At 37.9% G+C, this 21,938-nt stretch overlaps 1 protein-coding gene across 10 annotated transcripts in view; it reads left to right on the top strand.

Moving 5' to 3' along the window:
• CTNNA2 (catenin alpha 2) overlaps positions 1–21,938 on the top strand; it is a 463,302-nt gene that overhangs the window by 164,665 nt on the left and 276,699 nt on the right. Inside the window, exon 1 of one of the 10 annotated variants that reach the window (XM_068189031.1) lies at positions 20,138–20,292. The exons of the other annotated variants lie outside the window; for them this stretch is intronic. Coding sequence (XP_068045132.1) covers positions 20,278–20,292 — 15 coding nt within the window. The 5' untranslated portion in view covers positions 20,138–20,277. Of the gene's footprint in view, positions 1–20,137; positions 20,293–21,938 lie in introns of those variants that run through there. 10 annotated transcript variants of the gene reach the window in all.

Raw genomic sequence — 21,938 nt, 5'->3', positions numbered from 1 at the left:
AAATAACAAGTGCCTTAATCAAAGTGCAGTGAATTCTCTGGCATTTTAAAATAGCTGCCAGCACCAGCTGGGGAATAGAAAATAATTGCCATTCAAATATTCGGTTTTTTGGATTTTCTTGTCTTTTTTTTCTGGTCTCCTGTGCAGTGAGGTTCCTAAACCATAAGTAGTGAGAAACATTTGGGAAGAAATCAATTCAGTTTAATTAGGTCCTTGTTGCAGGTAATGTCTCCCTGAAGTTTTCTTCACCTGGAGAACTTTTTTAAAACAGCAGCTTTGTTTCTCTTATTAGAGAAAGGTGAGTGCTCAAATCAGAGCAGACTGGATCTGTTATAACCCCCATCTTCCACTGAAAGCCTGGGCATGGGGAGAAATGGGGGCTCTTACCTGCTTTGGGAAGTGGCAGCCAGAGCTCTTGCAAGGACACGTGTGTGGATTGCAACCACAGGGCCAAGATAACTGAAAATAAGTTATTTTTCCATCTTCTGCAGGACAAGATGGGAGAAAACCAGTATTCATTTCTTTAGATATCTTTGTTGGTTGTTTCTGAACTAAGTTTGTCTGAATAATGTGTAAATAAATAGAAAGAAATGTACGTATAGATATTTCTCTCTTCATTTCCTGTATGAAAGATTATAATCTTTGTTCAAAACACTGAGTGGAATTTCATACCTATTTTTTTAGGCTTGAACATCATAAAATGTGATCCAAAATGCACCTTCTGCTGTTTACATCTTTAAAGCTGTGAAGAATTTCTAATGTGTGCAAACCCTGTTTTTCACTTCATTCTTCTTAATGAACTGAAAAGCATTTTTCCCGTTCAACGGGAAATGGTAAATTTTGTCTTTATCTCCTTGTTGTAAGAATAGTATAGGTGTATTTTCTCTTTAATTTTCATTATATTTCCTCTGCTTTAATGTAGGCTTTACCTATATTTTAATATAATTACAGATTTTTTTAGTGCTCCTATAAATAACTATGGTAGCAGTCTCCAGTGATTCAAAAAATTCATGCCCAATTCCCCATATACCTTTTTTTTATTTAATCTCACTGATATTTATTAATATTAACATCATGAACACATTCTCAAAAGGAAACACAGACATACCAGTAACTTTGTTCTGTAACCTGTCTCTGAGTTATTCTTTGTAATAGTTGGAAGGTTTTATGCACAGCATAAAAATTTGGAAAGACAGTAAATATTATAAATTTTCTGCAAATGCTTTCACCTCACTGACTTGCAGTCTTGCCTCCTGCATTAATTTCTTAGTGTATGTAGCCTTTCTTCTTATTTAAGGGGCAGAGTTTGTCTTTGCTTGATGAAATTTTCACCAAAAAGAACATTTTTCCAACCTTTAAGCTCAGCATGTACAGAAAGCAAATGATTATGCTTGTGCTGAATACTCAAGAGTACCTAGTTAATTAATACCCCTGTTTGCCATATAGTCACTGAGACGCCCTGTAGCAATTGCAATTGTTCAGTTTTGGCAAAGCCAAGGGAGGAAATGGCAACTTTATCAAAATGTTCCTTTTTGTCTTTGCCAGAGATTGCATTGCATCCTTGTTTCGGCGTGCCACGGAAATGACCCATTCCACAAGACCATTCCACAAGAAGACTGTGCTTCACTACTGAGTGACACAGACTCTCTCTCTGCTCTATATTTTTCCCAATTTTAATATTTATGTTACAGTTTGACATAGTGGTGGGAGAGGCAATAAAGGGGGAAGGGAATGGGAGGCCCAACCATTAGTGCAGGAGATGCAGGACGGGCAAGGAAGAGAAGTGGCTTCAGCAGTCTGCAGAGACAGAGCTGAAAAATATTACAGATCTTAAAATATAATACTGAAAAAAGAGGTGGAAATAACCTACGTGTTTCTTGTGCTTTTCAATTGTCTAGAAATTAAAATACAGTGTGAGTCTTTAATTGGATCTGGTCTTTGCTTAGTTATTCCATGCTGGCTCTAGAGGTTGTAGAATCTAAAGGAACTTCACCATGGAAAGGGCTCTTATGTGTAGAGGTGGCACTTGGGGACATGGCTTAGGGGTGGCCTTGGCTCTGCTGGGTTAACTCAATGATCCTGAAGGTTTTTTCCAACCTAAATGATTCTATGATTCTGTTTAAATCCTCTTTTTGTGTGTAGCAAGGGCAAGCAAGAGGCAGGCCAGAATGTGAACCTCACTTTGACTGCCTCTGCACGACCCCAAGAAATCTGGCTGTGGGTCATTGCTGGGAGTTTGGGGTTTCTTTTTGCTTTTTTCACCCATATAAACTTTTTTCCTCCTGGAAACACACAGAAAGGTGGTCACAAAGTTCCTCTGAGGTTTTGTGCCGTCACTGATTCCTCTTGCCAAAGAGAAAACCTTTTAAGATAATTTGTGCTGGATGTGTCTAAAGCTATAGGCCAGCTCACCTTTATTTTGATAAAAGCTAGTAAAAAAAAAAAAATGGCATTCTGTGATACACTGATGTCTTGTTAATATTGAATAACAAAATCAACATTGGATGATCCATTTCAGTTTGGTGAAAAAGCAAAACATTTGAACTTTACTGCCCTAGTTTTATACAAAAAAATGATGAGATTGATGGAGAAATGGATTGAGAATATAATTTAAAGAATCTCAGTAATAGTTTAGATCCTCTACATGTTCTCCAAGCCATCAATTATAAGTAGAATATTTCTGACAAAGAAAGCAGAGAATTTTCTAGTGTGTGAAAAAGATGCATGAGGAGCTGATAGTTCAAATTCGGATGAGGAAAAAGCCAACAGTTTAACTTTAATAGCTATAAATATATTCTAAAAGTGTTCATTTTCATTTTCTCTTGACCCTGTTAGGTTTCAAGCTACTCTTAGGTAAAAATAGAGTTTAAGCTCAGTGTTCAAGAGGGTACTGCTCTGGAAAATCAAATAGTGATACAGACCATATTGATATATTAATACAATGATTTCTTTTTTACCCAGTATGGCTATTCCATTTCTATTGTCTAAGGTTGTTTCCACATTAATGTTTTATCTATTTGACTTTTACAGGGAATTAGCAAGGAAATCTATATTTAAGATTTTAGAATCTCTGTACATTTTAATAAAGCTTAAATATAACATTCTGCTAAACACTGTGGAGAAAAGGCCAACTGAAATCACTAATTGCCAGCCACTTTTTTTAGAATGGCAGAATTATTTTTTCTTCACAATAATCCTTTGCAGTTTGAAACACGTTTGACTACCAGTTGTTAAATGAGCTTGTATCATTTAAGAGTAGGAGAAGAACATTTGAGAATATAATTGGAGTATATTTATTTTAAAGAGGCAGGTTAAGCTGTTACAAATACCATCAAGAATAATTTCTAATTGAAAACTTTCACATGGTTTTCAAAACCAGCTGTTTAAACCTGTGTGTAGTTTTGCATTATCAGTTTATATCTGAATTATATGGGCTCTCTAAATCTTTTCTTGTATTTAGTTAATTGATATATATTCCCACCTGATCTTTAGCTTGTTGGGTTTTATTTTGTGTTTTTTTTTTTTAATTTGGTTGCTTTTGTTTTGTTTTGTTTTTACCTTTAAACCTCGGTTAAATGTGAGAGTAAGAGAATTTACAGTTATGGACAATATATTTGCAAGTGTCTTAACATTAATCACATTTTTATTGCACATTTTTTCCCTGTTTGAAAAATTCTGTGGGAAATCATAGAATCATTGAGCTTGAAAAAGACCTCCAATACCATCAAATCCAACCTTCATTCAGACTCTTACAATACCCTCAGAAGGACCAAATTGATACTTTTCACTCTCAGAGAGTTTCCTCTTAGCAGTTTATTGGCCTTTCTGGGTGAAATGATCCATCATGATTATCTTCCCTGCTGGACCCATCCCCCCCATCACTGCTGCCACCCTGATGGCATTAGGAGGTGTCAGGTTCTCGGGGTCTGTGTCTCTGTGAAGTCTCGATGACCCCAAGATTGTAAAAGTCCTTTTTCTCCCAGCCCGAGCCGCCAAAGAAGAGGTCTGGAATGCTTCCAGTTGCTTTTTTAAGGTTGTTTATTTCTTCTTATCTATACATTCTTTCTCTGACCTGCTGAGATCCTCTCAGCAAGGCAGCCATGGCATTCTCTGCCCCGAGCCTTGAGCAACTCCCACATTATATACTCAAAACTGCGTGTACCATGTTTATAGTTCCCGTACCAATACCTAAGATCTATGTTGGACAGGGTGTCTCTACCACAAACCAGTAGAAATGTGTCACTATCACAGCAAGACATGGAGAACAAGAAGAAGGGAAAGAAGGCTAGGACATGCCCAAATTCCTCCATCTTGTACCCCCTTGAACCCTATTCTAAAAATCCCAAAATTCTACTTTTCCGCCCTGTCTTAGTTCAAATATCACACTACTAAAACCTTTGTGGCTTGTAATTCCTCATATAAAATTGACAGGCTAAAATCAAAGCCACAGATGTTTTTTGACTTCATGCCAGGCTCTCCGAGCCCCCTGCCAGGGTCTCAAGACAGCCAGGGCAGCCAGAGGGATCTCCTGGACTCTGATACCAGGTGGGAATTGCAGCCCTTAGAGCTGCTGGCTGGCCTGGGCTGAGCTCTGCTGCTCTGGCTGTTCATGGGTATTTTCCCTTCTCTCACTCCCAGCTGTTACTCCTTTTCTCAGGAAAATGGATTCCTGTGTCCTGCAGCTTCTCTGGGGAATGGTTCCAGCAGCTGCATCATACTGCTGGAACGTGTGTTCCCAGCCCTAAAAGATCTCTGTGCTGTTTGTCTCTTTGCAATTTGGTACAATGATGTGTTGGCAGGTAAGGAACAGAGTCACATTGTGGTGGAAAATAGGGTTTCAAAATTAATCTTTAACTAAATGAGAAGAGAAGGGATGGACTTGGGTAAGTGAAAGACTGAGCAGCAAGGGAATGCAGAGAAATGAGTATCATAAACCATTGAGTAACCAGATGGGTGAGGGGATCGGTGTTACAGGGGCTCTTGGTGAAAAAAGGAGATTTTGGGGACTAAAAACAGTTAGAGAAGGCAAGTTAATAAACAGTAGAAACCATACCGGAGAGGAGAGGAGAGGAGAGGAGAGGAGAGGAGAGGAGAGGAGAGGAGAGGAGAGGAGAGGAGAGGAGAGGAGAGGAGAGGAGAGGAGAGGAGAGGAAAAGAAAGGAAAGGAAAGGAAAGGAAAGGAAAGGAAAGGAAAGGAAAGGAAAGGAAAGGAAAGGAAAGGAAAGGAAAGGAAAGGAAAGGAAAGGAAAGGAAAGGAAAGGAAAGGAAAGGAAAGGAAAGGAAAGGAAAGGAAAGGAAAGGAAAGGAAAGGAAAGGAAAGGAAAGGAAAGGAAAGGAAAGGAAAGGAAGAAAATTAAATTTTTTCTTATTTGAAGAAATACATCTTCTGAAGGGATGTGCTTTATTTTGGGAATGAACAGCTTCTGGAAGAAAACAGTTTTGTTTAGTGGAAATTTATTCTGTCATATGTTTCAAGAGGAAAAAAGCTCTATCCGAACTCCTTATTGCACCTTGTAACAGTGAAGATTTCCAAATAGTGAGAGAAGGGTGTGGTTCCTTCTGCAGAAAACTCACATCAGAGGACAATGAGGCCTGAAAGCTTTCAAAATTAAGCTGGCTCTGTAAATTGCAATAACCTTCACAGACAATTAAAGTGAAGAAAAACTCCACCAAATGTGAGAAGAGAGGATGATGTACTTTAGCGAGGAAGAACCATACATGCAATCATATATTATGTTCTAATATAGAAGTCAGTATATCCTTAGATCATATTTTTTTCCCCATGTAAAAGTATGTATTGTCACTTGGATGATGATTTAATGGGGGGAAACATGAATTAACGACAAAAAAATTCTATCAAGATGGATTACTCAAATTATAAGAACTCTGTTTTGAACATGAAATAGGTGGTTAGATATACAATAACAGGCCAGTGTGCTTATTTTTCTGGAGACAAGTCAAGCAATGCATCATATTAACTTATAACCTCATTGGCACACACATTCCAGATTTCTTATTAATAGGAGATCTTCATGTCAAAAGGTTAATTGTGTAAGGACTTGCAGACAGGGAATGGAAATCAGTTATAAGTAATGTCCACTTTTTCCAACATTTATTGCTTTCTTATAAAGAGCTTCTTTAAACATCTCATCAGAACTTTAGGATAGGAAAGCTTTCATTTTGGTGGTCATTTGTATAAACTCCCTGTGGTTCAAAGTATAATTTAAGTGTTAATCATTGTATGTGGAGACCCAAATATCTGAAAGAATAATGTTAATTTTGTAGGAATCTTGAAATCTCGAAAAACACACACCCAAACCTATTGGTCAATCCTATTTGCAGGAGTAAAGCTTAGGAGGATTTCACATTGCATTAGGTGGTGATGGATCCTTTATGGACTAGAGGTAAAGAGGAAAAAATACCCCTAAAATATTTGAACCTTTTGAGTTAAGATGTATATTTTGCATAGGAAAGAAAAAGCCAATTTTTGATACAATTTCCAACTCATCTGAATTTTTGAAGGATGATTTAGATTCTTTTTACATACAATATCTACATGACTAAGTTAGCAGTGCTTCAGGGAAGTATTTCATCTGACTCATGGAACTGGAATTTCTGGGGTTCACATCCTTGTAGATACTGCAGAGCCTTGTCATATATTCGGTACTTGAACTCCCTGAGAAATATAAATATCTCTTTGCTCTGAAAATAGACCAGATCTCTAAATATCAGTAAACCAGCATCTACCAGACTTCGAATACTAAAGCAAAAAATGAAAAGTCCTGCAGCAATTTCAGTTGTCTATAAAACAGACCAAAGGATTTTAAAATGGATATCTAGAAAAAAAGCCTGAGGCAGAGTTCAGTCAGCTTTAGTCTAAAACCATTTTTAAATAAAATGAAAAAGGAACCACTGTACTGATTTGGATGTTTGTGTTTATTGTAAGACTAAAAGCTGGATTAAGTTTAGAAGCTAAGTAATATCACATAAATTCCTAAAAATTTTGGATAATCCAGTTACCCTTCCCAGTTAAATGTAACTTAGACACAACCATTTTAGAGCCAGTGTCTTAATTTGGGAAATTGTTTTCTCACAAAAAAAAAAAAAAAAAAAGTCAGAAAAAAACACCAGAACAATTTATTCACTTTTACCTAATTGACAAATACTTGGGATGTCTCCCAGCTTCCCTTTTCAGAGGAAATACATTGACCAAAATGGAGGGGCTGTGGGGCAGGAGGAGAGAAAACTCAGATTTCCCGAATCCCACAGTTGCAAGTACCAAAGCATTGTATTTTGAGTTCCTCAAGTGGGACCTTCTCTCTTTAAACGACGTTGGCACAGGCACCTCTGTGTATTTTTAAGGGTTGTACTGAACATCTACAGGATGTTTTGTTACCATGAAAGAGGTGTAAATGTCTGTTATTGATCCATGGGTGCTTCAGGAGAGGGCTTTAAAAATAGAATGAATTCTTCCTTGGTACATTCTAAAGTATTTCTACAAGAAATGGTCTCAGTTACATTTTTAGTGCATCTGGCAGGTTCTTGAGATGTGAGTGAGGATTGCAGCTTAGTTGCAGAATTCCTCCTCCAACAAGTGAACTATTAAAGGAGAGCCCTCTGTTTTGAGTAGGGTTAAAGACATGCAGCTGTTGGATAGGCTCCCCTACTTAATTTTTATTCCAGATGCAAAGATCCATTTATTCTTAACTGTAGATCTGCAACTTTTTGCCTTAATAGAAAGACTTCAAAATAAAAATGCAGAATACACTTTGGATGTTATCTGGAAAGCATCCAATAACCCTTAAGAGTTCTTGTTAAATACTTTTTCATTCTCTATTGGATTATGCTTTCTTACTTTCTCTCCCTCTGTTGTTTTAACAGATTGTCTTTAGAGCTGTTGTTCTCAGTTTAAATGTTTATGAAGATGAGCTTACAAATAGCTGCTAATTGGTAAATCCTCGTGATTGCATAATGAGTTATTGGCCTGACTCTGGCATTGCTCTCTGAGGGATATGTGGTATTATTTCTTTTCCTTTGCCATCTTCCAAAATTTTGTGTAAAAAAAAAAAGAAATGCACAAAGCATATTTAATATTTTCTTTTGCTGTCATTGCCATGGAAACATTAAAAGTAATAGGAATTGTAGGAAGATATGAAGGTTGAGATAAGGAAGGAGATGCAGAGCAGTAAAGAAAAAAGGCAAGTGACAGTGATTTACTTGTGAGGCAATATTTATGTATCAATTTATTCAGAAATTGTGTTTTACTTGGAAAAGCTCTACTTTTTAGGCTTGAAATGCAGGTTAGTCTGATCAATTTGAATAAAAAATAAGAATATTATTTCCATTCAGTAGAAATACTGAAAAACTCACTTCAGTTAATGTCTTTTCTGATGTTTTCATGGTATTATAACTCTGGTAATGGTGGAGGTTTACAGCTGAGTTGCATTACAGAAGGTTGAATGTTTCTGGGCTAGCATGCGTTCTGTTTGCTCTTCTGTCCTTTTTGTGTGTCTTGGACCACTGCCCAAACCCTTTGGAAAAAAAAGTCCTTCCTGCCAAGAGCAGAGAAGTCGCTGAAGTCGGGATCCTTGAATGTGATCTGGTCTGAAGGACTTTGAGAGTGTACCGATGCTCTTTTCTCGGCTGCGTGAATCTAATCCAGTTTTATCTGCTTGCTCCTGCTATAAATACCACAATTTCCCTTGTAAGCAGGCACTGCCTGTTGTTTTCCTACATCCAGAATTTCTCGGCTGTGTTTCTGTCTGTGCCTTGCCGAGTTCCAGCAGGTGGCAGCCCTGCCGCGTCATTTGGAGCTTGGGAGGGTGGATGCGCCCTTCTGCAAAACTCTTTCCATCCCTATCATGCCTGTGATTTACCACTTGGAGAGAATAATGTCCCCAAATCTCCCTTCTACGCCTGTCTTATCCTATCGTGATGTCTGCTGTCATATTCCACAGTAAAATATGTGGATCACTTTTGTCATTGTTGCTGCACTCTTCAATCCCATGCTGTGGTTTAACTCTAAAACACAGGCAGCAATTCCACTGCATTAAGCTGATAAAGCCAATACTTCGTACAAAACCCTCTTCCCTGTTGTGTTTTTAATAAATAGATGTTACACGACTCGCTGCCACCATTTTATTTTGAGAAATTGGTACCTTGTTTGCTGTTTGCTGGTCCAGTGCTGTGTGGGAATGAAGTAGGATGTTGAGAGGATTAGGATGTAGTGAACATCTTTGTGTCACCTCTCCAATCCCCTCTTCATTATCTGATACAGCAACAGAACTCCCACTGCATCTATTTTCCCTATTTATTTCATCTGTTAAGCAAACCTTCAATTTATCTGTTTTAAAATATGTTCTGGTTATTTGTAAGCACGGGGCAGAACTTGGTAATGTAGGAATTTATTTTGCCAAAGGATAAAATATAAGTTTAATGATAATGTATTTGTTAGAACTGTGGTTTTAAGCATTTAGAAGCCAAAAGTGTGTGGTCTGTGTGACATTCTCTAAGTCTTCTACTTGCTTTGATCCTTTAAGTCATGTTTGGGCTCTGGAATCAGAACCTGCTCCTTGAGAGAGCAAGGACATAAAGCAGAAGAATCCAGCTTTCTGGATAAAGCATTGCTATGGATGTCATGAAGCTGCTATTTTCTGGACCTACTCATACATATGTTATTGTCACAGCCCTTTAAATAGAGTCGGTGTTGCTAAGCAATATTTAAATCATGTAAAGTTCTTCTGAAAGCAGTGAATACCTGTTAACATTCCTTTGGGCTATACTCCCTGATTTACTACTAGTAAATCATGAGTACTGAACCGACTTCATGCATTTTAACCTGTTTTCCTTTTCTTTGTTTTGTTTTTACTCCGAGAGTTTAAATGCACTGCTGCAAAAATCGAACCCAGTGAGTTAGAGTAGGGAACCAGTGGGGGGAATATGGGAGGAAGGTACCCAAGTGGGAATGCTGGGCTCATTAATGCACGTTTTCTGCCGTTCTGCTCCTTGAATTTCAGAAATTTAGAAAGTGGAGATAAGAATTGCCAGACAGTGCTGTTGCCTGGCAGCCTGCAGAAACCATATGATGCTAAGTGAGGCTGCCTGACCCAAGTGGAACAGATATTTTAGCCCCTTTCTTCTTCCTGCTAATTCTTGAAAGAGCTGTTGGGATACTGCCTGGTTATAGTGCTAAAAATTCCTCCAGTGAAGGGACACATATAGATACCAGTATATTTTTAGAAGTGATGCAATTCATATTTTAGGTAGGGTAGTATATTTTTACATTCTTAGTTGGAGATGAAAGGAGATGTTCTCATAAAGAAAAGCTTTATTGCAATTTATGATGGGAGTGTAGGCTGCTACTAAGTTGTGAATAATATAAGTAACTTATGGATATTGAGCTGTGTGTTGCATAAACTCTGTTTCTCTGTAGAGCTAAGATTTTGTGTTAGTATTCTTGCTTTTATTTCAAAAGGCATTGTAGTCTTTTCCTTTCAATGAATTGAATCTTTGTGGTGAATCATCCTCTTTAAAGCTTAAGGAGTTTTTTTCCTTAATTTTTATATCAAACACACACAAAGTGCAAAACAGAGGAATTCTTATTTTGATATGCTGCATATGAATCTCCTGTGTGCCAATGCAGCTTGTTAAAACAAGATTTAAAGAGATACTTTACTGGGTAAATATGACTTTCTCTTTACATGAGCTAGTTCTACTGAGGAGAGAAAAACAACAGAGTTTTAAATTTGAGAAACACATTTATTAACTTACTGAATTTCATCTATCTTTTTTTTTTTTTTTTCCTTTTAATTGGATTTGAAGAAATCGTTTCCTAAAAAGATGGCAGCTTTAAAGCCTGGTGTTTTACCAGTGTGTAGTAAAACATCTACACTGGGTCGATGTTAGGAGTAATGCTGATGACAGCAGTTTACTACAGAAGTAGGTGGCAACACCACAGTTCAGAGCTCTCTTCTGGTGGGTGCCTCACATACTGATTGGCTTAGTGCTTTTAGGAGGTGATTAACGAGGTTTCTGAGACACTGCAAATATTGGAGTGCATTAGCAAATAGCAAGTTAACAAACACTAGAGGAAGTAGCTAGTGAGGAAAATATTTGAAAGCCTAAAATACGTATTGAATATACATCTTCTCAACATTTGAATTGTTCCTTGGTGCATTTCAATGCAGTTTGTCTGCTGCTTTCTTCCACCAAAGAGAAATAGGCACAGGGTGCCCAGAGAAGCCGTGGCTGCCCCTGGATCCTTGGAAGTGTCCAAGGCCAGGCTGGATGGGGCTTGGAGCACCCTCGGATAGTGGAAGGTGTCCCTGCCCATGGCAGGGGGTGGAACTGGATAATCTTTGATGTCCCTTCCCATCCAAAACATTCTGTCATTCTGTGCGATGTTGAGTGATCAGCTATTGTGTTCTTCATGAATTCTCTGATATTACCTAATTTGTTCTTCTGTGTTTTGAAGTCGAAGATGGTTTATAAAACAAAAACAAAACAGCTCCACCTGAGAAATCTGGAAGGAATTTCTCTCTACTGCAGATCTCTGGTTCACTCTCCCTTCTCAGGGTAATTTTTTCCAAAGTTGGAAGCTTCTACCGCTCCTGCTTGGTTGCTGGTAGTCTTGTGGTTTCAGAGGCTTCATTTATATGACCCTTTATTTGACTTCATTTCCTCTTTCATTTGTCTCGTGGTGTTTATAAAAATTGTGGCACTTCTGTTTCTTCCTTTTCCAAGTACATGTTTAGATATCCTGGACCTAGGCTTTTCATTTCACATATTTCAGCCGACAGCATTCTGAGATCCAACGTGTCACCTGGGAGTTAAGAAATGCCAAACGATAGCTTGGAAATGCCAAGTTTTTGTGTTGATAGACTTTGCCTTTTAGCACAAAAATCCTGCCTTGAGGTACTGCCCATTCTTTCATAAGCCACTGAACTCATAAAATTACATTTTTAGCTACTCTCTTTCATCATTGCTTTTGTAATTTTCTAACAAGTACACATCAGGTAACATCTTCAGGACCAGTAGCAATATTCTTTCTTGGATGTGCGAAAAGAAGCCCAGAATCAATATGTAATTTTTCCCAGCATACAAATCCAAATCTAGCTTTAGAACATGAATCTAAAATGGATTTTTTTTCAGGATTTTGAGGGACTAATTTGCCTTTTTAAGGACAGTTCTAACCTCTAATCAATTTTTAGTGAAGTTTATAGATGTCCAACTTGTAAACAATAAGGTGATGATATTTCTTCAGATAATACTAATTATAAGCTTGCTGCTATATTTACTTTTATTTGGACAAATTTTAACTGCTCAAAAATAAGAAATTAGGATTTCAAATATCCTATTTTAAAACTCTTCTGACTCTGATCTTGACAGTTCTTGTTTACTCTGTTCAGGATTTCACAAGCCTTGAAAATCTTGCCTTTGTCTCAGTTTCTCCTGGTGCTGTGATACTTTGCCGTTTACTAATGTTGATTCAGTCAGCAGTGGGCAAAAACCACCAGAAAACCATCTCAAGAAAAACACGCATCTAATGTCTGATGGACAAACTCATTCTGTATCTGGAAAAGGTACTTTGCGTTCAGATGCAACATTTACATACACATTATCACACTTAAAAGGCAATTGCAAAAATCAGTAGTCAATGGAGGTCAATTCACATTATTAATCAGGGTCATTACAGGGAAATGAGCTGCTTTTGTAATTAGATAACTACTTTAATAACAAACAACATAATCTCTAGAGAGAAGGGTTTGGCTATGCTGAGAAGTAAATGCTGCTCCTGCAGTATAGTTGCTATTTTTAGATTCAGGTGCTGCTATCCTCAAGATTCGTCCCAACCTGTTTAAATTCCAGCCTTTTCATGACCTGTGATCTCCCAAACTGTGCAGCCTCAGAGCTTAATGCATCAGGGGAAAGTATTTAAAGCTGCTTGTCAGTGAGTGAGTCCCCTCAGTGACTCAGCCTTTGATGTCAGTATCCTCAATGAATCCCCTTCCTGGCTTTGAAATGCAAAAAGTGCCCAGCACTGGGTGCTGATCTTACCCTGTGACTATTCCCGTGCTTATGTCACCCTGCATTTGGAGTTTTCCTGCCAGACCCTGCTGGCTGAGGGAGCAGTTACCTTCCCAGTACTTCAGGTTTTCTAAGAGCAGCACAGGTGATGAGCTCTTTCCTTTTATAGCCTTGCACCAGCAAAAGAATCCTGACTCCTGACACTATTTGGGGATAGAAGAAGAGGATGTTGTCTTCTTCTTCCACAGAACTCCTGTTTAAGACAAGGAAAAAACATATTGCAGTGCTTGTGATTCTCAGTGACAAAGAAACTTTCTGTAGTGTGTGTGTGTCTCTGTATCATGGATACTAATGAGCCATGTAAACCCCACATTTGTTACTAACTTCACAGTGATTGATCATTTGCAACGTGTGTGGATAATTACTTCCCCAAATAGAATTCCTAATATCATGACAACTCTCACAGCCCCCTCAAACTGATTCACTTGTGTAACTATGGCAGCTTCTTGTTGTATTGTGCTGCAAAGATTGTCTGATTAGTAAGAAATTGTAATTTATTTGGATAATCAAACTCAATGTACATAACAAGGAAACTTAATGACCTCCTAGTAGTTCTCACCGTGAATTTTATTCTCAGTAGCATCAGAGCATTAGAGTTTCTTTCCCAACATTAGCACACGGAACTGAAGTTTAAGACTGCCATTACTGTGCTAATAAAGAATCAGACAATACTTTTTGATGGAAGGAACCTGGGGATGGTATCTGATCAAGTCTGCTCAAAGCAAAACTGCCTTCAGTGTATAATGGGGTTGCTCAGGGCCTTGTCCTCTCACTCTGTCTCCAAGGGTGAACTCCAGGGTCTCTTTGGGCAACTTTAGTCCTCTCCAGGAGTGCTTCGCCCTATCCATAATGGGAATCTGCAATAAATAAATAAATAAATCACTTTGTTTTGTGAATTTTCCATAAAACAGCCCTTCTCTTTTTTAAAAATGAAATGTATATAAAGCATACATTTCCATGAAAGTAATTTTTATTCTAAGTTATTCAGTAAAGAGATACGGGAGGGGTAGAATCCACGTGCCTAGAAGAGGTGAGGGGAGTTTTTTGCCACTGGGCTGCCTGGATCAGTGGGGTGGTCTTGACACTGGGGAATAGGGTCGAAAGTGCTGATGAAAAAGATGAGGGATAATGGGTACATGTCACTGGTGGGGAGATTCCAGCTAGACAGCAGGGGGAATTTTTTCCCATCAGGAACAGTCAGCCCTGTGGAATAATCTTCCCAGTGTGAGAAAAAATTTAAAAAGTTTATTAAAGCTTTATCAGAAAATACAGCAGAAGGCTGAATAGACAAAATATTACAGTGCCAGGAGCAAAGGATTTTTTTCCCACCGTGTGCTCATCCACACAATGGAGGTTTTGCCTTTTAACCCTTTAGCTCCTCCCAAAGTTCTGCCCATCAACTTGTTTCCTGTCCAAAGTGGTGGAGTTTACTTCCTCAAATCTTGGTTGGAGGTCAGGTGCTGCCATAATAAGAAGCTGATCCTCCCTAATGTCCCAAACCCAGGCCACCTCTGCTAACAATGCAAGGGGGGTAAAACACAACTGTAAGTCTATAAAACTTCTCTTAACATATATACATGATATTTGGCTTTTAATTGTGAGAGTCAACCATCACATCTCTCGTCTGTCACACCAGGGAAGTGGTAGATTCCCCAGTGCTGGACACAAGATACAGCTGCACAGGTTTCTGGGCCATCTTGTCTAGACTGTGCTTTAGCCAAGAAAGGCTGGACCAGATGATCCTTGTGGCCCCTTCCAACCTGGCATTCCATGATTCTATGAAAATATTTGCACCTAAACTGAGCGAGGTATTTTGCCATGAGGCTGAACCAAGTCATGTGTAAATAGCAGACCCTGCTATTCCAGGCTGCTCCGTGTACCCAATACGGGTTAGCAATAGTAAACTGATAATGTATTTGATTGCCGTAATTAAAGGCATTTGATTACATCAGCTTGGGACATTGTCCATAGTAGTGATTAAAATGGTGCTGGGGCGCATTCAGCACTTTTACACTTCGATAATACACAATATGGAATGAAAACCTGGCAGCAGACTGAGGGATTCAATGTTGCATGCAGGAATACAGAGTAAGCACAATTACAGTGCTCAGGAGAAGACAAGTAATGCATTTCAACACATTTTGCTTTTGTCTTTGCAAAGTCTTCAAAATGAAGCTTCAAATTTCACAAGTGCAGCTTGTAACTTGTTCAAGGTTCTTTTAATAGGTGTTTTTGAAAGTATTGAAAGAGCAGGATGTCCGTTCTATTGTTTGTATATATTTCACATCCTAAATGAGAAGCTTAGCTGTGTTCTTTTCTTCGCTGAAACATCTTGTTTTGTTTGAGTCTCATTCTTTTCTTTCCTTTCTTGTTTTCAGAACCTGATGTTTATTACTTATTTTGTGCTTTGACTATATTTTTCTCCTTTTGTCTTTTAAATTACCTGTTCTTCATCTATTTCATTCTTTGGTTTCCCCCAGTGTTGTTTTTGGGTTTTTTTTCTGCTTTTGTTAAGGTCGGGATTGAAGTTCTTGACATGATATTTCATGTTTAGACTTAGGTGTTTATTATTTTTTATCTATATCACAGTCTTACAAGGTGTGGGTTCTGTAGTATTTCACTAACAAGGTACAAAATGGTTACCTATTTTTCTCTACAAGGTTTTATAAGGCTAAACTATTTAATTAAGAAATGACACAAATTATTTCTTTTTTTAACTCAATAACTAACTACTTGTGTCTTGTAATGTGGACTTTTCTATCTAATTACAGAATACTACCTAAAGTCATGAAGAAGGTGAAGAACAACTAGCTACCACCTTAAAACCTCTGTCTTAGCTTCACATATATTACTATATTCTAACACCTTAAACTCTAAGTTTTCTACCACATGATAATACACACTTCTAATCAAACTCCACACCCATAATCCCAGTTCTATCATTCAATTTTGGAAGCTTTCTCTACACTGTCAGGTCAAATGCAGTGCTCTCCTGGGGGTCAGAGTCTGTCAGTACAGAAGGTCTAAAATTCTCAGCATCCAGGATTCCAACATCCCAGTTTTCTTCTCCCCAGAACAGAGAGCATCCATACTGGTTAGACTTAAGATACATTTGTTGAAATGGACTTTATTCTAATTTAGAGGTCTAAGAGAAGCTGTCCTCTCTTTAGACAGTAGGATTGCTTTGCTTCCTTCAGTGGTGTCATGTCTGTTTTTCTTTATTATGTTTAAATTCCCAAAAAGTTAGAGAAAGGGTGGAAAAGTTACGGGTGTTGAATTGAACCTTAAAGATATTCAAAAATTGAGACAGGAACAGGGAATGAGAGCATAGAGACAGAGCTGTCAGGAAGCAAACAGCAGAATGGAGCAGAACTTCATAACAATTTTTGTCTCTACTTTTTTTGTTCGTCACCATTTTTTAATACTGTAATGTTTTTGAAGCAGTGTGAATGATTTATTGGTACTAATCACCATGCAATTATTTGTTGAGTTGAGCTGACATTTGGGAAATCTCTTGCTCATATTATTGAGTTTTTGTCAGCTAAATTCTTATATATGGAACAAGAGCTAACTTTCCTCTGTAATTTTACTAGTATACATCAACTTCAAACCTACTGAATGTGTAAAGTCTCAGAGTTGCCAATCTCAAGATTAATTTGAAAAGTCATATCAAACCCAAAGAATTTCCATGTGCCTTTGAAGTGACAAAGTCCTGGCACCAAAGAAGTGATAGCACAGCCTCAGTGTTACTGTGCAAATTGACCACAAAATAAAATTCATGTTACTCTTGGGTGTGAAACAAGACTCTTTTGTTAGAGCTGAGAAAAAAATCGGTGGAAATTTGTGTGAGAGGAGATGACCTTGAGAAAAAAGAATGAGAAAGGAGTTCTCAAATTGTTTTTCTATGGAGTTTCATCTGTAAGGAGACACCTGGGAACATGAATCTTTACCCCATCCCAGTTTTGGAGTCAAGTACCATAACTCTCTTCTTCTTGGTAAACATTTTTCTCTTCACTGTCGTGTTGTGACTGGTAGTTTCCACTTGATGCCTGGGAATCAAATCATTGTTATTTTCAAAAGAATTCACACATAATTTGAATTTCCAAGTGCCAGGTGTTGTTGTTATTATGTTCAAAGAACACAATTGCATTTAAACAATCTGTCACTACAAAACTAAAATAAAATATGAAAATACTAAATAAAAACCCCCAAAGTCAGTGTTATTGCTTGTAATTTGATTTACTGAATTTTATATCCCTTTTCTGGTAGGTGGTAATCTTCTCCAAAATTAAATGAAATATTGTACTTTGTCACAGGAGTATGCATGCAGAAAAAAAGCACTTTCCTAAGCTTGATGAGTAATTATTTTGCCATCTTAACCAGGGAATTTAATCACATAGATAAAGTACTGAAATTTTACAATATTAAAAATTTACTTCTAGTACATTACATTTTGATTGTTATTGTCTTTTGGAAAAAAACTATTTCATTCATATAATGGTTTAATTCCTTAAACAAATGTGGTTTTGTGAGACCTTTTACCAGCACCAACTGCAGATATTTTCCATGTCTCTTCTAACATTTAGAAATATATTTCCATCTCAAATGATCTTTAGGTCTCTTACAGTACAGCAGCACATGAGCCCGGAATGTCCCACAGAGGTAAACAAGACTGTGCTTGAAAATTTGGGTGAAACACTGAAGTTTGTATCCACCTGTCAAACTGAGTAGAAAATACTTGCTCCTCTGCTAACTCCAAAGATAAAAACAGAGGCCAATTTAAATAGATATAAAACAGATAAAAAATATATATTTAAATAGACATAAAAGGCCAATTTATTTTTAAGCAGATTTATTTTTAAGAGAGAAACTCATGCAAGGAATGAGTAAGACCAGGACACAGCTTTCAGAGTGGGTTAGGCCAGACCTTCAGCTCCCTGTCCAGTAAAAGTTGTTTAACAGAGAGTTCAAGGAGCATGGAAAGTGTGGAGTGAGCTTTTCCCTGCTGTATCTTCCAAGTTTCCACAGGCTGTGATTTAGAAACTTCCTGAGTTGAAATTAGCATCTGAATCGTTGCTGTAATAGCCATCTGTGGACCCATAATCCACTCTTTTTGCTAAAGACTTGTTGAACCCACTCATATGTTTGAGCTTCCCTGCAACAATGAGTTTCTGAATTTAATTAGATACTGTATGAAATAGTAATTATTGTTGTTCATTTAAAATGTCCAACCTGATTATCCTGTTTTAGATCTCTTAATTTATTGATTGCTGGCCAAGCTTCCAAATAACCATCTCCCTCTGACCATTTTCTTCATTTAGAATCTGAACTGCTGCATCTACTCATCTCTGAAGAGATGCTAAGCCCTCAAATATATATTTAGCTTTGTCATTTTGTTCTTTAAAAGAGAATACTCTGGTCCTACATTGTATATGTGATTATCCTTTTAACCTGCCATTTTACATATAATGTTTAGAAACTTGGTGCAATTTAATAAGTTGATTAAAAGAATGTGGAGGCAGTGCTCATATTCAGCTGAATAATATATTTGAAGGCAGATGTTGTGATAAGTCATGCAGTACAGCCTGTTAAATTTAGGTGGACAGTTCCAGAACTGCTTTGCATGTTCTTAAAGCTGAAAAGAACGAGAACAGGTTCAAATCCCTACAGAATCATTAAGGTTGGAAAAGACCTCCATGATCAAGTCCAACCTTGACCAAATACCACCATAGCCACTAAATCATGTAGTGAAGTTCCAATTCTGCATTTTTTTTTTTTTTCTGAACACTTCCAGAAATGGTGACTCCACCCCTCCCATGGGCAGCCTGTTCCAAGAGCTTGTCTACAGCCAAGCATTTTGGTAATTTATTTTCTTAAAATTACCTTATAATTAGAGAAAATGGTCCTAGACTGGAGTGTTGAGCTTCCACTGAGGGGATTTACTTTGTTATTCTTAATTGTTAGTCACAGCCCCCAGCAGCAGCACCGAAATACAGCAGCAAAGTTTATGCTGATGTCACCCAGTTTGTTATCTTTGAGTGACCTTTGGCTGAGAGTTAGCTACAGCTGAATAACAGTGACAAATAAGGGTGGGTTGGTTTTATTTGTTTTTAATACAACTTGATAATTACTCTTTAAATTAGGTTTTCCAGAGATTTCATTGTAATGTTGGAAAAGAATGTCGAGGAAGGAATTGAAGACTTGCAGCAATAAGCACAATGCCTTAATTTTAGGCTATTTCTATAAAACATTGCTGCCATTTTAAGAACAAACAGGGGATCAAAATAACAAGTGGATGCCTGAGAAAAAAAGGAGGAAGAGTAATAAAGTTACGACCAGCAGTTTAATGGGATGTGATGATGGGGAAAATAAGTTTGTGGATTTGACATGCATTCCCTCCATTTCTCCTACATTCATTTGCAGTTTTAGGCACATTCCTTACATCTCCTTAATCCATGTGTACTTTTTTGAGAGGAAGAACCTTTAATGTGAGCCGTCACATGTTGATTTGTTATGTATTAAGGTAATTTGCTTTGGCTGGCATTATAGAAATAATTATGGTAGTGTAAAATGACTTGCTGGTCTTCCCAAATTAATTGAAGAGTAATGAGATTAATCATGAGTAAGAGTGAGTCCAACAGAATTTTAATATGGAGGAGCAAAATGGGATTATGTGGAACAGACCATCTTTTATCCCCCTTTTGTTAAGAATGGAAATATTTTGTCACGGGAGTGGAATTCCCTGGGGTGTTCTGTGGTTGCTAAGCAGATGACATCAAGGGATGAAAGCTCTGCCAGTGATTACATGATGTAGTGCCTTGAGTTTGAGGCATGCATGAAGATAAGAAATTGAGAGAACAAGGGGAAATTTCTTCAGGGTCATCCAGGAGGGGCGCCAGTTGGATTTTAGAAAAAGAATTCTTTGCTGAAAGGGTGGTTGAGCATTGGAACAGGCTCCCTAGGGAAGTGGTGGAGTCACCATCCACAGTGTTCCTCTCTGTGAGGTGGAAGTGTAAAGAGTTGAGGGTGGACGTGACCCTGGCTCCAGTCTGTCCCTAATCCAAATGGGACAGGAATCTCCCTTAACCCCTTTCCTCAAACAGGGTCTGGACCGCTCTTCACGAGTTGTCACCAGTTGTTTAACGTGGGCAAACTGGTACAGAGCCATGCATTTGTCATTCTTTTTGTGTGATGAGAAGTGTTCAGGTGAGAAGCACTCAGCTTTTCTCCACTTGCAGCAAATCAATGTGATGGAAAAGTACATGGTGATTTAACAATTTTGGAGACTTAATTTTATTTCAAATAATCAAACAGGCTAAGTAGATAGATAGCTGTCTAATCAAGGGCCTGGGCAACGGGATTTGCAGAAATGAGCAGATCTTGTTAAATATTGTCAAACTATGAGATATCTCACCATATGGATATCAGGGAAGACACTTGTCCAATCACAGACATCATTTTGCCATTTTAAGTAATGCAAATAGAAATGTTGTGAAAGTGTAGAAATTCATTAGAAAAGCAATAAGTAAAGCAAAGAAAGTGGGAACTTTGACTTTCCAGTTAGTTGAACTTTTCCTATTAATGAGCTATAGCTAAAATCTGAAGAAAAACCCTATCATGGGCTGTTTGTTCTGGAGCAGAGTTTGTGTAAGACATGATTCTAGCCTTTTCCTTGAACTCCTTTTTAAAGCATTATAATTTTCTTCTGACAGCAGCACATAACATGGGATGAAAGCCTGAAGAGTGACCTGATGTTATTTTGTATTTTCAGGCTGTGCTTTGAAAAAGGAAAACAGCTTTGGACAAAAAAAATCAAGTTTTTTTATTATAGTAGATAAGACACAACATATTTGAATATTTGATTTTGAATTGTATTTTGTGTTGTTTCTTTAAATGGTTGATCAGCTTGGGTGATGAGATGTGGAGCAGCTCAAGACATATCACAATAATCCTGAAGTTTTCTTGTTAAAAAAAATTTCAGAGTACTCTAGCAGACTCAGAAATGAAACTGGGTAGTTCCTAAATTGTCAAAGGATGTCAGGGCTCTGAAAATATTATTTTTGGTACTACTTTGCTGGCCTGTCTCTTGTTTGAGCTCATTATAGAGCCCTCCCAAGGTGGTTTGCATTTCCCAAGAGATGAAGTGGTGCCCTAGACAGCTGCAGTCACTATCCCCACTTAAAATATCACAAGACTTTATTCTCCTTCCACAAATGACTCTTGTTGAAGACGTTGGGCACCACTGAACATCCCTTTTTGGGAGACATGTGATCTGCAATCCATTTAGGTGGGTTTGATTCTCTTCTGCAGGTCCCTTGGCCTATTCCCCCTTGGGAAAACTGGGAATTCTGTGTGTGTGTGGCCCATGAGGTGAGTAAGGAGGCTGAGGAAGCGGAGGTGAAGAGAGCTCTGGGACAGACTCACCCAAATATACTGACTCCCAGTGACATCAAAGTTGGGTGTATTTTAAGTGATTAGACTTTACAGGGGATGCCACAAAAGCTTATGGAGAAGCATTCTTTAAGTTATCTCTATGTGACAAAGTGTGTTGGGATCATGGGAGTCATTTTTAGGATGCAGAAATGGCTTTTGGTGTGTGTGCGGCTTGGTTGCTGCTCTGGATGCAGCTCTTGGAAGCAGGAGAGCTTTCCCCAGGTGAGATGAATTTTGGGTCTAAACTGCAGAGTGTAATAAATGACACACTGATTATTTTTTTTTTTCTTTTTTCATTAGTCCTAAAAATGAGGAGTAAGTTACTTTAAATCTCTGGTCATTATCAGATGAAGTAGCTAAATAATCACGGGTAGGTATTAGCTATTAGCTACCAGGCCAGACTGAAAGTACAGATCAAT

Source organism: Anomalospiza imberbis, chromosome 4 (assembly GCF_031753505.1).
Source record: "Anomalospiza imberbis isolate Cuckoo-Finch-1a 21T00152 chromosome 4, ASM3175350v1, whole genome shotgun sequence".
NCBI classification, from domain to species: domain Eukaryota; kingdom Metazoa; phylum Chordata; class Aves; order Passeriformes; family Viduidae; genus Anomalospiza; species Anomalospiza imberbis.
The sequence above is the reverse complement of the archived record's forward strand: the minus strand, read 5'-3'. Positions and strand labels throughout refer to the sequence as shown.